The sequence below is a fragment of the Electrophorus electricus genome, chromosome 2 (assembly GCF_013358815.1).
Source record: "Electrophorus electricus isolate fEleEle1 chromosome 2, fEleEle1.pri, whole genome shotgun sequence".
Classification (NCBI taxonomy): Eukaryota; Metazoa; Chordata; class Actinopteri; order Gymnotiformes; family Gymnotidae; genus Electrophorus; species Electrophorus electricus.
The window spans coordinates 19,315,425-19,331,608 of NC_049536.1; the positions used below are offsets into that span (position 1 = coordinate 19,315,425).

A 16,184-nucleotide genomic window follows, 5' to 3' on the forward strand; every position below is an offset into this window, starting at 1 on the left:
ACTCTCAACTGTCTGCACTTCAGTTCAGTATCCCCAGCGAGGTATCCTTTATCTCAACATTCTAAGTCAATATAATTATGCATTACATGGGAAGAGATTTGGCCTTCTTACATTTAGACGAATCTGTACTGTCAGGTTGAAGCCCACACAGGAAACCATCTCAGAAATCTGGCAAACTGGCCTTCGTTGAGCGGCACGCTAACAGAAAGCACGGCTTTTGCCGATTTCACGTACTTTTTCGAACTGTTTTGAAACGTAAGAAAACACATCCTGCTTGGCGTTTGTGTTGGAGAAACGTGCCCGGACACCCGGCTTTCACGCAGAACCATCCGATCCCAAAGAGCTCGCCCACCTGAAGAGATTAGCTTTGTTCAGCGAATCGGCATGACTATAGCAGAGAGCTTATCTAGCCTCGCGGTTTTCTTAGGCAGTGTCGGAGGGCGTCCTTGAATACATTTAAACCACCTCTTAAACAAGCCTTCATTCAAAGACAATCACAAATCACAAAGTCTGGCATGAAGCCTAGCCTGGCTGTTAACCCAGCTTGCAAAATGCTCTGGGTGTAAGTTATAAGAACTGTAAGCGCATCAGATTTAAGTGTTTTTGGACATGCTGAGCAAATTGCTGTCAGAGTTACCCAACAGGCATATAGCTACCATTATTATAATTTATTCGTATTGTTCTTCTTCTTCTCCTGATTATTAGTGTTTCATATTCGACCGAGATCAAGGCATGGGCAGGCAGCAGAACAGAACTGGGGCGTACTCATTAGTCATGCATGCAACCCTTACAAATCCTGCCAAACTTCAAGCGTGCGTCAAACCGCTTAAAGAATAATACCGTTATGTAACAACGCCTTGTGCCGTCATGCCTGCTTCCAAAGCAGCGATAATTCAGCCCAGTACTTATTTATTTATGTGCTTTTCCCATCCTTGTGCCAGAATCGTAAATTTCAAATAAGCAAATAAAATAAATGCAAAGCTGTCAGATAACTTACAGCTGAGGTCATGCAGCCCAGCAAGTTCATGTTCAGAGTGTCCTCCCCCCCACCGTGGTGGTCTGTCACCGCCCGCCTAGGCGGCTGGTACTGCACTTCCTCCATCGAAACTGTTTGGCGGTCACATGCTGGTGGAATGGAGGCCCGCTCCTTTGCTTCACCTCCAAATCTACATAGCAGATATGAAATGGAACAGGAGGAGTTCAGCCAGCTCCTCCCCTCCTCAGACAGGGCAAAGCCAGCTCAGTACTACAGCGGCACGTCAAAGCGCTTTACGCAGACACGGTAGAAGAGAACAAAAAACATATTACAATGCGGATATGCAACTTGGGAAAAGTTTTGCAAAGGAGATGCAAAAAAACAACAAAATAGAACACCTAAAACTGATTTAAACAGAAAAGAACCTATGAGCTGTATAACGAAGCGAGTTTGTGGGTGTGTGGGAGTTGTGCCAATCGGTGATATTTAGTTAAAGATCCGACGGCTTGAGTATTTGCTCCGCTTTCTTCATTCTTGTGGTTTAGTTCCCCTCTAAAAAAGTTCTGCGTTTCACCGTAGAACAGAGCCACACCATAAACCATTGCACCCAACCCCCGGTAAACCAAATCGGTCGACTTGGTTTTAGATTCGGAACAGCGATTGAAATTAGCAACATGGCCTGAAATGAGAAAGCCTGCAGCCTTCTAGATAACAGGTGGCTTTGCCGTGCAGTCGGAAGCAAGATGTGATTACAGGGTTGAATGTAAGGAATACATTAACATACCGTGTGTGTACACACGCACCCACGAAGAGCAGATAGAGCAATATTGAAGTTCTTGAGCCGATATGAAAACCCATAACTAGACCCGTTGTGGCCCATACTGACAGAATTATCGGTTATCGTACGCATTTTCACACAAGTTCAAACTATAATCTATATGTGAACTGGAGTAGGTGTAAAACCTGTTAGTTTAAAAATGGATCTTTAATTACTTTTATACAGCCATGTCAGGCAAATCAGACATCAGTTATTGTGAGCGTGTGCTGCTCTTGACACAAACGGAACAAAAATAGTGTCAGTACATTTTGTTTTCTAACCGCTCTCAAATGTTAAGTGCTGTTTTCTGCCTTGAACCTGTTCAGGTATGAGAAATCCTATGTCTGCAAAATCCCCCAAGAAAAAACAAACATGGCAAAACCGCGGTACTACACAGTCACTGTATCTGATGCTCTGCCTAATGAGCAAACTGTGAAAAAAAACAACACGGAGTCTGTGAAAATTATTGCAAACACAGGTTGCACTTTACAAAAGAAAGCTAACCATCTCTGACATTTTTCTTATGCTACCGTAACACAAATGAGTTCTAAATTGAACAGTTGTAACCTTTTGGAGATGGGAATCTTCGTTGGAATTATCGACCAAAATTCCAATACTTAAGTGATAACAATAACTCTAAAACGGTCCTTATTGGTAGATAATATTACTACTAAATGATAAATGCAGAGACACCTAGGCCCTAGTAGATTACTGAATTTAGGATTTGTTTGAAAAGCTTCACTGGAAGGAGCAGAGGGGAAGTCTATGCAGAGTGCAATATTAAAATCCTTGGTAAAAAGTTACATCTCAATTGCATTAATGACGTAATGAAATTTGAGATCTATTACCTTTCAATGACCTAAAAATAATTAAAACAAACAAAAACATATCCTTGGCTTCCTGTTCCATTGTGATGTGATGACACATGGAGAAAGCTTAGTCATCCATCAACATCAAGTTTAACCTAACCTTTGTAAACCAGGTGATGGAAAAATTAGATGCACCCCTTGAAACTAACCCATTCCTATAATAAGGCCAATTACTCAGTTTTCCAAATGTATCTGTACTGGATTGAACTAGAAACCCCCCCCCCCCCAAAAAAAAAAAAATAAGACAGACCACGTGGAAGGCAATCTCTCCCCCTGGTCCTCGGGTTCATTCTAGGGCTACCAAACCTACAACTGGACTACAATTAGAGAGCAACCCAGCAGCAAAGTCCAGAATAACAGGGCCGGAAGTCACTACTCAGTTGCAGGTAGAATCTTTCCGCAGGGACTGTTGTGTGGTTCAGTGTGAAGGAATGGTCTCAAGTGTTCGTGTGTGTGTGTGTGCGTGCATGTGTTTTCTTCCAACTCTTCTAGCCTAAGTGCATGTGTTGGTTCTCCCACCTCTTCCAGCCTAAGAGAACACAGTGTACAGGCTGCCTTTGCCATAACAGCACAGTGTGTTAAATGCAGAGGTGTCAAATCAGTGGGCGATGCAGGTTTTGGATTCATTCTTTATTTTTTGCTTTGAGTAATTTTACCTCAGGTAAAGGTTAGATTTCCTTCAGCAGTTCTTCACTCATGCTTCCAGTGCAGGATCACCCAGACAGCTGATGGGCTTGCTTTTCTTTTTTTTTTTCTTTTTTTTATCTGTTTTCTTGCCCAGTATATCAGGATGTGCAGAAATGCAACCAAAATCCACATATAAAAACAGATTTAATATGAAACGAATACAATATATACAAACTCACATCAGTGAAAGAAGTGCCCCCAATTGCCCCCAATTTCACCTCTAGTAATCATAAGGAAAAAAAGACCCAAGGTTTCCAGAATAAGTGATGTGTAATTCAAACATGCACTAGCCCTAAACCCATAAAATTAACACACACTACTCTTCATTGAGTTAGGCAAATATCCTCAGTCACCCCACCAGAGTTCCACACAGCGTGCTGTGTAAACAACTACAGAACTCAACTACAGGACACTGATGTAAATGCCACAACACCTGATTAATTGTAATTAAAAAGGTTATTACTCACGCCAAACAAATAGCAGTCCCATAAAATGCAGACCAAACCTTCTCCAATCAAGTTGGTATGCAAAGTAGTTTTCTGTTTCAAACAATACATAGAGTAAAAGTGAATCTACTGAGTATTAAAAATGTTCATTTTGAAAGTGAGTGAAGAGGAATTTGTCTTATTTATTGTTTTTGTTTTTACATGAAGTAGTACATGTGAAGGAAAAATACCAAGTTCCAGGTTACAGCCGAAGTGATCAGAGAAAAGCAATATTTTCTTCTGACAAATCTGCTGTTCACAGAAAAGATCACCTCAAAACGATAACATGCCAATGAAAGCAACTCAACCCCAGTCCTGGAGAAAAGAAAATGAAATGCGCAACTCGACCCCAATCATGAGTATGAGTTTGGTTTTTACTCAAGCTGCAAACAAATTTCAACACAATTCAAGCAGACAACAGCGTGCAGCCAACAGTCAGGTTACGAGACCCGGGTGGCGTGGCTCTACTTCACATCCTGCAAGCAAGTGGGAGGAGCCCCCCCCCTTAGCCCACTGGAACTCCGAGACTCCAGCCTGGTCCGTCTGCTCTGAGCGACATGACAAATCATCCCTCACCTCCCACGATGCATGGACGAGATTTTTAAATTCATTTAACGAAGGAAAAAACAAAAACAAAAAACAAACCCACCACCACCTCAAAAAAGGTTCAGCCAAGCAACAACACTTGAATGTGAGCATTGCAGGCGCTGGGAGATGTCCCTCGTCTCTCTCTCTCTCTCTCTCTCTCTCTCTAACACTGCTGGCTGCACAGAGATTCAAAGCACTGCTGGACTCGTTTCCCCTCGCAGCTGTGAGAGGAATACTGATGGCCACGGCCGATTTGGGGGGGGGGGCTCGTCCACGATGCTTGGACTCATTTATGGTCCGTGGAGCCCAGCAGCTCTCAGGAGGAGACTTCAGCTGGGGCCCTCTCAGCCCCGCGTGGCCGCTTAGGGTGCGGGGGTTGGCCACTCAACTGCATAAGGAGAATGTTGATTCATTTACATGTGGGTCAGTGAGGAAAGGGGTGGAGGATGGGGAATGCAGGGCCCCTCCTTTCTCCCACTCTGACTCTCATGAGCCATCTGTGGCCTGACTACTTGCTCCCTGTCAAACACAATGGGGTTCTGAGAGCAAACTCCCCAGGTGGATGTACATCTAAAAATCCAGCCACTCCTGTTCAAACAATTGACAGAGCCGACAACAAACGCAGGTTGGAGTACTAAAAAAAAAAAATTATATCTATTGGAAATAAACTTACTCATATGCTCTTGTACTGTGTCATTTTAGTGTTATTAAAGCAACAGTTAATATAAAATAATTAGCAACATTTATTAGAAGCAGGAAATGCATTGATTTGGTCATGCAATTAAAACCTAAATGTCCATGCACTGTGCCCTCAAGAGTTTCATGTATATAACACAGGAATTATTGCATGTGATCCAGTAAGGCATATTTGAGTTTGCATAGGTTTGAAATCTGCACTAGAAAACATGGAAGCCGGGATGACCGACACAACAAAGCAATATAAAAGGAATCCTCAATTTGTTTAAAAAAGAAAAATATATATATATACTTCTAGAAGAATTCAGATGACAGGGCACAGAATAATAATAATAAAAAAGGAGTCCAGTTGATTTTGTGAAGGGAAACTGACAAATAAATGACTACTTAAATCAGTCATATGAATCTACAGAGACAGACGTACATAATCCTCAGTGAGTTACTGCGGCGGGGGGACAAAAAAGAAGAAGAAAAAAAAAAAAAAAAAAAAGTCATTCTAGTGACTAGGCTCTACGGCAGAGGAACGCTCTCAAATATATACCTCCCAAACATGGCAGGCAGTGAGGATCCTCAGAGAGAGAGAGAGAGAGAGAGAGAGAGAGAGGAGAGAGAGAGAGAGAGAGAGAGAGAGAGAGAGGAGAGAATCACCAGTACACTGGTTCCACTGCCCTGCACGATTGGCACAGTGTTTCCAAACATAACATGGATTAATCTGCACACAACAGCCAAGGAGTCGATCGTGTGCGTGCGCACGCGAGTATGTGTGTGAGAAAGAGGGGGAGAGAGAACGTGCACACGAGCGCACAAGCCAACACAGTGCGGGGCAGTGGGTCCGTCAGTACTAGCACTGGGAACCACTGAGCGAACACTGAAGACCGGACTGCTTAAATGCTGTCCATGGCTTTGAATTCGCTCAGAGCCTGAACGGGGTTGATCTGTTTCTTCTGAGAGGACCGCTTCACTTTGTTGGTCTGGCCGTCGTCCTGCTTCTCGCGCTTGACCAAGGGCTTCTTCTCAGGAGCCTTCATCTTCCAGGAAATGGCAGGCATGTTGAGGTTCTGCATGCCCTGGGACTTCTGGTACTTGGTGGAAGCCACGTAGGAGGCTTTGACGGTGGACACCACCGCATTCATCAGGTTCTTGGCAGCCTGGATCAGGGACATGGCGCTGTCCAACTGGAGGACAAAAAAAAAAAAAAAAGGACATACGGGCGTCAACACTGGGACATCCAACTACGTCTATGCACTCTCTCTCGCTCGCTCTCTCTCTCGCTCGCTTAAGGGGACAGGACAAGCATAAGCTTTGGTTCAAACCTGTCTGTAACCCCAGTGGCTTATTACATGACAATGGCTGCTTGAGGAGTTGAGCTGTGGTAAAAGCGGAAAAGCCTGAACCTTTACTGGCCCGCAGTTGGCTGTGACACTTTCGCAGACGGTGGGTCTACATCTTAAAGGTTTACTGCACCGCACCATCAGGTTCACAGTAGGTTACCAATAAAATAAAACCACCAGTGCTGGTAAGCAGGACCTAATGAATGTGATGGATCATCTGCTGGGATTCGGGGTGCAAGTGTCGAGCCCATCAGAGAGCAGAGACCAAAAAACAAAAACAAAAATACGAGGGCCATCCGCTTTAAGGGGATTTAAGGCAAAAGATGGCCGAGAAGACAGACACGGTAAAAAGACAATTGCGGAGCAGGCTGGTTGGGTAAGACTAGACAGAGAAACCTGCTTACTACATATTTGGAAGCCCTCCCCTAAAAGGTTGAGCTTCTTTTCTCAAAATACGCGGAAAACAAAAAGGCCAGATCTGAAGCACGTAGTGCTTCCCCGTGCCAAACGTGGCTCTCCATCCGAGTCTGCTTGGGATTTCAGTAGCCTTGATTTCAGATGCTCAGTGCCTCACAGGCACATCTGGATAGGGTACGATTTTGCTGTGGGATTAAGGGAGCCGAATGAAACTGGTGGAGCCGTTCACCATGAAAAGGCAGACTGACTGACGGCAGAAAATCCGATCTCACGGATTCATGAGGAGAAAACGATACAGCTGTGTGTGTATACATATACATGTATACACACACATTTTTAGACATACATACATACATATATATATATATATATATATATATATATATATATATATATATATATATATATATATATATATATATATATATATATATATATATATATATATATATATATATATGTATACACACATATACACATACACACACACGCGCGCACGCACACACACACACGCACACACACGCGCACACACACGCGCACACACACGCGCACACACACGCGCACACACACGCGCACACACACGCGCACACACACGCGCACACGCACACACTTTATACAGCTCTCATTCTCCTTTCAGACACACAAAATGTGAAATGTCTCATTACTCACTGCAAGAATCTGCTTGACTTTAAGCACAACTGTAATTACAGACAGCAGCAGGTAAACAGAGATGCAGTCACTAGCACAGCCAAAACACCTGTGCAAAAATTGTGTACAGTGCCAAAGACTAAAATGATTAAAAGGCCTAACTTGGTGGTAGGATAGTCTCTAGAGTCTTACAATGAGAGCGGAGCTCATTTCTGTCTCAACATTCACTCCAGAACAGGGAAAAACGGAGCAGGAATGTGCCGATATACGGTAATACGGTATGTAGCGATATTAAAGATGTAGGATAACGTTATCACTTCAATATACCGTCAGTGCCTTTTAAAATGATGCTTTTTTTTTTTTTTTTGCCAGACACACAAATCAGCCCTGCTTTCAACAACCTTTTACGCTCAGTGCTGTGCGGCGCTCGGATCACGTGTCACTGTCCTCCCTGCTGGGAGAAATGTAAACAGACTCGTCGGAGCGCAGCAGGAGGTGGCGTGAACCCAGAACTATCAAAAAGCCTTAAATCAGAAGTATGGAAATATTTTGGCTATAGATAAAATGGAGGACAGGTGATTAAAGAGAGCTGGCAAATATGCATGATGTCTGGGAAGCAGCAAAGTTCCCCAACATAAACAATGCGATGATCACTTGAAGCAATTTAGCCCATTTGAGGATAGCGTGCAACCCCCATTTGAAACAGCAACGACGACGGTATAAATGGTTACTTTTTTCTAACAGTAATGTGTAAAACAAAGTTCTGGCTAGCTGGAATGAGAGGTCTGCGTGTACTGGGTTGGGCTCGGGTCTGTTCTAATAAATATGTAAATAGCTATTAGATGCACATTAATTCCAAGGAATATTCCGACGTACATGCACTTTGTCTATATCAGTAACATCCTCCATCATTAGTAACTAGTTTTGTTAAACTCCCCCTGCTAATCACCAGACATTTCTCTATAGAATAAACACTGGTAAACAGTGAATAAAGAACGAGTGATCCTTGAACACTGGTAGACAAGGATAGAATGATCATAGTGGATCTTCGTTCCGTGGTTGCCAAGTTCGCCTGTATAAATTGCTAGCTAGCTAAGTAATATCTGAGGACTAACTAGCCAAGCTAGGTAGCTAGCCAAGTATTTCTGCAAATAACAAGCTTTAGCGCAACAGCTAACAGCTGTTTAGATGAGGAGCTGCGCTGAAACTGTCAGCTATGGACTCTGTCATCTTCCTCCAAAACAAGAGCTTAGTTTGTGAAGATTCAGAGCTTAATTACTACTAATCTGTAAGACTATCATACGCTATGCTGATAAGCATTTTTTTTTAATCACGTGCTATGCTGATAGGTGTTGAGCTGCGTGTAGCTACTCTTCATTACTAGTACGAATCATTACAATTTCCGCAAACCTAACCTACAGTATTGTTAGTCTAAGATCAGTTTGTATCTTTCACACTCGATATGCTCAATTTCGTGCCTGGCCAAAAGAGAGGAAACAACTGTGATGCTCAGTAATAAATATATCAAGTTTCACTGTAGTCCTATGGAACTTTGAGAAGTTAAATATAATGTCCCGCAAGCATCTTCCTTTAACAGTTACTGTCATGTCACGTTTAGTCTCAAAGTTCATATTAATGCTGCGTTACTGTTTTAAGCAATAGCACATGTTTATCGCCAGAGATGCAAGCAGCTGGAAAGCCTGGATTTCAGAAAACTAATGAAAACTGCTGTGGCACTACTAACAGTGGTGCTGTACAGAAAGACGCAAAATACAATTAGTTTGTTCTTAATATTTTTCCCCTGTTAAACCATGATAGATGTTTGAATGAGTACATGCGTTGAGGAGAGGTGTTAAGCTGCAATAACGGTTTTACAAACCGAACTGTCTGCTTCTGGCAACTTGCTTAAGGACATTCTACACGCACACCCACCCACCCACCTGAGGTGTCTGAGATTTAGCGAGTGTGTATTAGAGGAGGGAGCGAGCGGTGGAGCGTGTAATGGGGGCGGGTGTCAGGTCAAATGGAAAACAAAAATGAAATGACGTAGTAACATATGGAACCAACGTTAGGACCTGCCGTTCTGCACCCAGAACAGGCGGACGCATGTAATCAGAGCCTTCACCAAGTGACTGGTTCAGCAAGTAAACTGTAGAAAGCAATTACGAGGATTATGAAATAATGAATGACATCTAAGGCACACGCCACAAGGATAGAGATGAGTTTCTTTGAAAACCAGAAAAATAAAGTCCTGGGATCAAGAACTCGCACTGTAAGAGCAGACTCACCCCGGACACCACCAGTTCTCCTCCAAGGTTCTGGACCTCCGCCTTCACCTTACTGCAGATGTTGAGCTGGTGGCAGTAGAGAGCGATGCGCTGTAGGTATGCCAACAGGTCCTGCTTGCACGTGGAATCAGGGCACTGCAAGCAGAGAGACACAGATAGTGCGGGTGGGGTGAGAGAGTAAACAAACCCAACCAGACATGCCAACACGTACCCACATTAATACGCGAGCGAGCTGGCTCCCTGCAGACGAAAGTGCTTCAGCCGGCAGTCCTGGCTCTGGCCTGGTGAGTGGCAGCTTCTGATCTGGCTAATGACATTCTGATACCTCCGTTGTGCCCTTGAGCAAGGGACTTAATCCCAGACTGCTGTGGGGGCACAGTCCCTAATGCCTGTCACTCTGGGCCAAACTGGCCCAGCTGCGCTACTCAACCACACTGCTACTGCTGGTACTCGTGCTGCTACAAGGTGGTGGTAAAAATAACAAAAACAACGCGAGAACTAGAGGCAGAGGGTCCGGTGCGACTCCCATCACACCGGGGAAATATGGCCAAGCACCTGGAGAAGAATGCTCAAGCCCCCGAGTCAAGCACGTTTAGCAGATCAGATCTCCACAGCGCAGTGTGTAAATAGGTTTCTCGTTTGCAGGTGAAGACGACGAGAGCCCCCGTTCCTACGGCAGCGAGCATGGACACAGAACCCCGAGAGAGGGCTGCCCGCCGAGGGGCCCAGCGTCGTCTGTCGGAACGCATCCGCTCTCCCCTCGGACCGAGCACGTCCGCTCTCCCGTCCCAAGATGGCCGGCAGCTCTGCGCGCAGAGAAGGGTGCCGTGGACAAGAGCTCAAAACAGTCGCCCTCTTGCTGGAAAGAGAATGTGGCCTGTGAGGAGCAGAGGTGCACAGACCTTTCCTTTTCGCGGCAGACAGGAACGCACAGTCATCGCCGCTGTACTTGCGCCCAACTCACCCTTCCAGCAGATGGAGAAAAGGCTTCACCTTTCAGGAGGCGCTTTCACTTTTAGTAAACGCGGTCGTGCCCAAAATACCAGGCAGCCCTGGTCTTGCTGTGTAACGGCAGAAGCCCACAGTTCCGGCAGTACAGTGTTTAAAAAGCACTTAAAAACACCACCACAGACAGGATAAGAGGACGCTTATTTATAATTTAATCAAACAGCCACCCAGCTGGGCCTTTAGTCCATCTGACAGATGCTTGCTGGGATGAAACGTGTGTGTGGGGGGGGGGGGAAAGCCCATTTTCAGCGTTCGGAACAAGGAAAGGCAAGCTTAAAGGAAAAGTGCAGAGACTGCATATGCATAATTAACTCTGTGAAGCGTAATTCAGCAATCTTCTTCCGGAACTTTCTGAAGCTGATACAGAGGCGAGAAAGATGGAGGCAGTGGGGGTGCATGTGCACAGCAATCAGCCAAACGAGAGACAGTCCACATCCAGAGCTCCCTTAAATACGATCAAAATACATCAAAGACTCCAGGTTAGAGGCACATACTTAGCAGCCTGTGGAGCTTGGCGGGATGGAAGGGGCGCCGAGAGACGGGGTCGGCGCGCCGAAACAAGGCTGGGCTCGGAAAGTAAAGGCCGGGGGTTGGGATGGTAACCGCGTCATGCCGGGGATTGGGGTGTTTATAGGGGCAGCAAACATGGGGCTGCAATGCATCCTGCAGATGCTTAAGCTGTTTAACCTTAGCACCTGGGCCTTACCTTCTACACCATGCTTTATTCACCATCAGAGAGAGACACTATTATATATGCCCCACACTGTTACTATATTTTTATTACTAATTTGGTTTTACTGATCTTAATTATTTTGCTAAACACAACAATTAGAACCATCATAAACATGATAATCATAAACGTCATAAACAAACTATTTCCGCGCATGTTCAGGTACAAACTATTTGGTTTGGCAAAATTGTACCCGACACTGTCATACCAATAAAGCTGCTCTGAATTGAATGGAAATGAATTGAGAGAGAGATGGAGAGCAGCAGACATGTATTAAACGACAGAACTACCTCATACGTCATGCCGACTCCAGGACTGGCATTTGACCATTTTATCTCTCAAAAATTGTGGCTGTTAATTCTATGGGCTTGTCATGAAGCTGGGAGGGTTTATGACTGAAATTCCCTTAACGACATGCAAATGGCGACCAGGCGCCGCCCCGCCCCTAAAACGTGTGGAAAGAAAAGGGAGCACGTAAATAAGTAAATAAATTTTATAAATGATGGCCTTTACAGTCTTCTTTATCTGGTGACATTTTTACGCTGCATCATAATGGCAGAGAAATCCGTCAGCGGCCAGACCGAAGCTTGCTTCTCACAAACGTGTTTGATTCCTGCCGGGAAGCAGAGACCCGGGAAGCCTGCGATGAATCCGGAGCAGATCACTTCTGCTAATACGGACGAGCAGTTAGCCTCTCGGTCTGGGATCCGGCCCCGTTGCGGGAGGGCTTAGCTGTGGCTGTGTTTTCGCCATCGCCGAGAGCCTGGCACTAGGCATGCTGGGAGTTGTAGTCAAGAGTGCAGTGAGCTCCCTCTGCTCGCCTTCATTTCAGTTTAAACTCGAGGGATTTTCCTGCGACTCGGTCCAAGCGATAAAAGCCGCAAAGGAGCGGTGGGGAAGGCCTTCGGGTTTAAACCACGAGCAAAGCCAACTTGTCTTAGTTCTGTTTGATAGCTTAACTGCCAGGCTGCATGGCAACCTTCGCAGACGGCCCTGGGAGGACACGGTGATCGCTCTGGTCAGCGGGCATTTAAGGGGCCAAGCGAGGAGCCGGCATGGAGAGGCCAGGCCGGGTGGGCTCACTGCTGTTCTAATGCCCAGTGTGATTGGACAGCTCGCTGCCCTGGCCCTGCCCTCCTGAACACCATGGGCTGTACCATTCCCCCCCATTACCTGGGGGAGCACAAATACAAAACCACTAAATTAGACCAAACACTGTTACCATCCTGCCCGTGAGACAGAGACAGGGAGGAGATTAGGGGTGAGAAAGAGGAGAAAACAGAGAAAAGAGCGAGAGGGGGGATATAGCGGCAATGGCAAAGGGGGATGCAGAGAAAAGAGATAAAAAGAAAGGATGTGTAGAGAAAGATCTGAAAAAAGAGAAGCGTGAGAGCGAGGGAGCATGTGCGGAGGAGGAGAGGGGTTAGTGGAGGATGAGAGCGCCCTGCTGGAATGCGACGTGCCCAGCCTGCCGATGATGGGCAGGGCTGCAGACGCAGTGCCGCGGACCCTTTCAAAGTGCCACTCGTGGGGTGGGGGGGGGGGGGAGCTCAGATGCACGGCTCACCCGCACAGCAGCGGAGCTGCAAAGAGGGACACCCTGTTCCAAGTGGCGAGGTCGGCGAGGGCACAGATGGGACTCGCTGTGGACTGCACGGTGCGCATGGCACAATCTGGGTGTGGAACAGCAGGAGGAGAGAAGGACAGTGTTCGGACGGGGAGGCAGGACAGGGCGACCTCCTCTCCCCTCCTATTAAGAGGTGCTTTACCCAGACTGCCACTGGCCTGGTTTGAGAAGGTGAGTGGCTCCACCTCGGAGACCGTACAGATACGGCACAGGAACAGGACTGCTTACTGGGACCTTACAGCTAAACACGTTAGTCAGCTTCCAGCATGTATGAGTGCGCACGCACGCACACACGCACAGACTCACTCTGGCCTGAAAGCTCCCAGTAACACAGAGTGACTGGATTCTAATAACAGACTGGATAATACGCGGTTCAGGGGCGGTTTCGGATCGGGGAGCCATACTGAACCACTTACCCACAATTTACCTCAAACATATTAGACTTTGCCTCAGACAGATTAAATCTAGCAAAAGGCTAAAAAAGGCTTTTCAAAAATAATACAGCAGTGACAGGCTAATTTAGCCGCCTTAATCAGCGGCCAGGCAAGCAGGCAATCTCCTTACTGTAGCTTTACACAGGAAGGGGATAATTGTCTGGGCTCTCTAGTAATCCGGATGGCTGTTCAGAAAAACTGGCCACTGTCGCACATGCCGGAGGGAAGCAACCCACCTGGCCGCTGTCTCACACACCGGAGGGGAGCGACCCACCTGGTCCGTGCGTGCATGACAGCTGCACCCCTTCCCTGCACCTGCCGACTCAGTGAGACAGCCCAAATCCCAAAATGCACTACCTTGGAATGATGCAGCCCAATCCCACAATGCACAGCTTTAAAAAGGGAAGAGACTTCAAATGATTAAAGAGCAATCCTCAAATCTCTGCAATAACCTTTTTTGACTGGCTCAACATATCTGAAGCGTCACTGAGGGGTCTTAGACAGTAGAAAGGGGAGTGGAGAGTGGGCAGGGGAACGGCTTCTCGACCGGATCAGCTGTTTCCTGCACTTCCTGTGTAGCGCAGGCTGGGAATAGAGATTGATTTTTACATTTTTTATTTTTTTTTTAAAGTGGTCTCTCCTTTTTCCTTGGCTCTGAAAATTCCTTTTCAGCTACATAAATAAGTCATATGTGCTGTCAGGAGAAAGTAAACGTGTTCAGCAAGAGATGAGGCCTGGCGCTCATGCTCTGGACGATTCAGGGTTCAGTGATCCTCTCTACATGCTGCGTGTGAGGCTGTAATGAACTCCTGCTTCACAAAAACATAACTCTGGTGGTGGGCGGAGTGGCACTGGGCAAATACTCCGGGTTCAGAGCCTGCCGTTAAAAAAGATCAGGCCGGAAAGTGAAAGGGAAGACAGGTGGCGGAGGAGGGCAGGAAGGGCGTCCGTGCCCCGGTGGTGGAGGAGGGCAGTACCTTTCTACAGGAAGCCGTTCCATTGAGACCGTTACACCAAAACGGTGCACCTGCAAAATACACACCTCTACCTCACAAGCCAGGTCAGATGTGAACCCGTGTCTCGAAGGTCAACGATGAGAAAGATCCTCAACCCAGCTGCATGAAAACAGCAGCAATTATGCTGTTAAATTAATTAAACCACCAAGAGATCGCGTTGTCTCATCTACAGCTGGGACAGTTCTCATAGTAGTGCTACAGAACTGCGGAAAGCTGGACTGGACCCGGGCTCTTCATCTTGACTGGAGGAAGATGGCGGTAGCTGTGGAGTCAACACAATTTCACCTTGTGACTTCGCAGTGCTCCGATATAAGGCACGCCGGCTAAAGACACAATGCCGGGGAGGAGTGTGGGGAGGAATGAGAAACTGTGTCTGACCCAAAAGGAGCAGGGGCAAGGGTAGAGCACATGAGCAAATGAAAACGAGAGGAGGAGGCGCAGTGAGAGTGAGAGAAAGAGAAAGCAAGAGTCAGAGCAAAAAGACAGAGGACTTTGGTGAATTGATCCTTCATCACAGCCTTGTAACTGCTGTCTGGTGCCCGCATGGCCAAGAAGGTAGTTACAGGCTGAGCATTACTGGCACGCCAGCAGTGGACACGCTTGTGGACACAAATCCAACCCCCCCCCACCCGCAAAGGAGAGGCATACTCGCGCAACAAACACGCTTGGTGATCTGCATTCAAATCACTTTCTCGCAACAGTGGAGTACCTGAAGCAGCTAAAGGACAATTTTAAACAGAACCCAATATCAAAGTATTTCTTTTTACAAGATATAAAAGATTCATCTGTAGTTACTTTAACAGACAGTCTCCTAATGTCCAAAGAGTACAGAGAGCATCTCCTCATGTAGTTAATGTGTTTTATATTGCATTTAAATGATCAGGCAAGCACTTGGGTTTTGGAGTGGGCTGAATCTAGTCACCATGGGCCATAATAATCAATCAGGGAGAAGTCTGAAACGGAGCATTAAGACTGTGCCCCACCTCCCCCGAGTGTTTAACCCTGCCAATTACCCCCGCTCCTCAATGCCAATGGATTAAACCTACTCTTAAACGGCCCAATCAGAGCCACCGTCTCTGCTACGTTAAGCCTGCGCTTGCAGAACAGTCACACGGGGATGTTCTCTGACGAACAGCAGGACAGCTGGCCGTCTGGCCCCTGCCACTACAGGCCGCCCGGGCCCTGCCCCTTCCGCAGCAGCAGGACAGCTACTGCTTGGGCCGTGTGAGTGCTCAGCCCTGTGGCAGGACGATGGGTGGAGGCAGCTGGGGAACGGGTGGAGCGCGGCGGCCACGGCTACACCGCGCCACCGGTGCAAAAACTCCAGCTGCACTGGAACATCTCAAGCAGCTTAAGCCGTGGGGCAGGGGGGACCGTTTGTTCCACACGTGGGCTTTAATTAAGGGACCCACGGACTGTCTGACCCAAAGGGGGGGGGGGGGGGGGGTTGCACAATATCGCCATGACGACACACTCTGACTGCTCTTCACGCTGGCAAGTTTAAGAGAGCACAGCACGAACCGGCTAGCATGACAACAAATCACCACCACCACGGCCATCAGGCACT

General features: G+C 46.7%; 1 protein-coding gene across 1 annotated transcript in view; it reads right to left on the reverse strand.

The window, feature by feature from the left end:
- Positions 1–3,474: 3,474 nt before the first annotated feature.
- ctnna1 (catenin (cadherin-associated protein), alpha 1) overlaps positions 3,475–16,184 on the reverse strand; it is a 78,627-nt gene continuing 65,917 nt past the window's right edge. Inside the window, exons 17-18 of the mRNA XM_035519658.1 lie at positions 9,803–9,937; positions 3,475–6,293 (exon numbers count right to left, since the gene is read on the reverse strand). Coding sequence (XP_035375551.1) covers positions 6,003–6,293; positions 9,803–9,937 — 426 coding nt within the window. The 3' untranslated portion in view covers positions 3,475–6,002. The remainder of the gene's footprint in view (positions 6,294–9,802; positions 9,938–16,184) is intronic.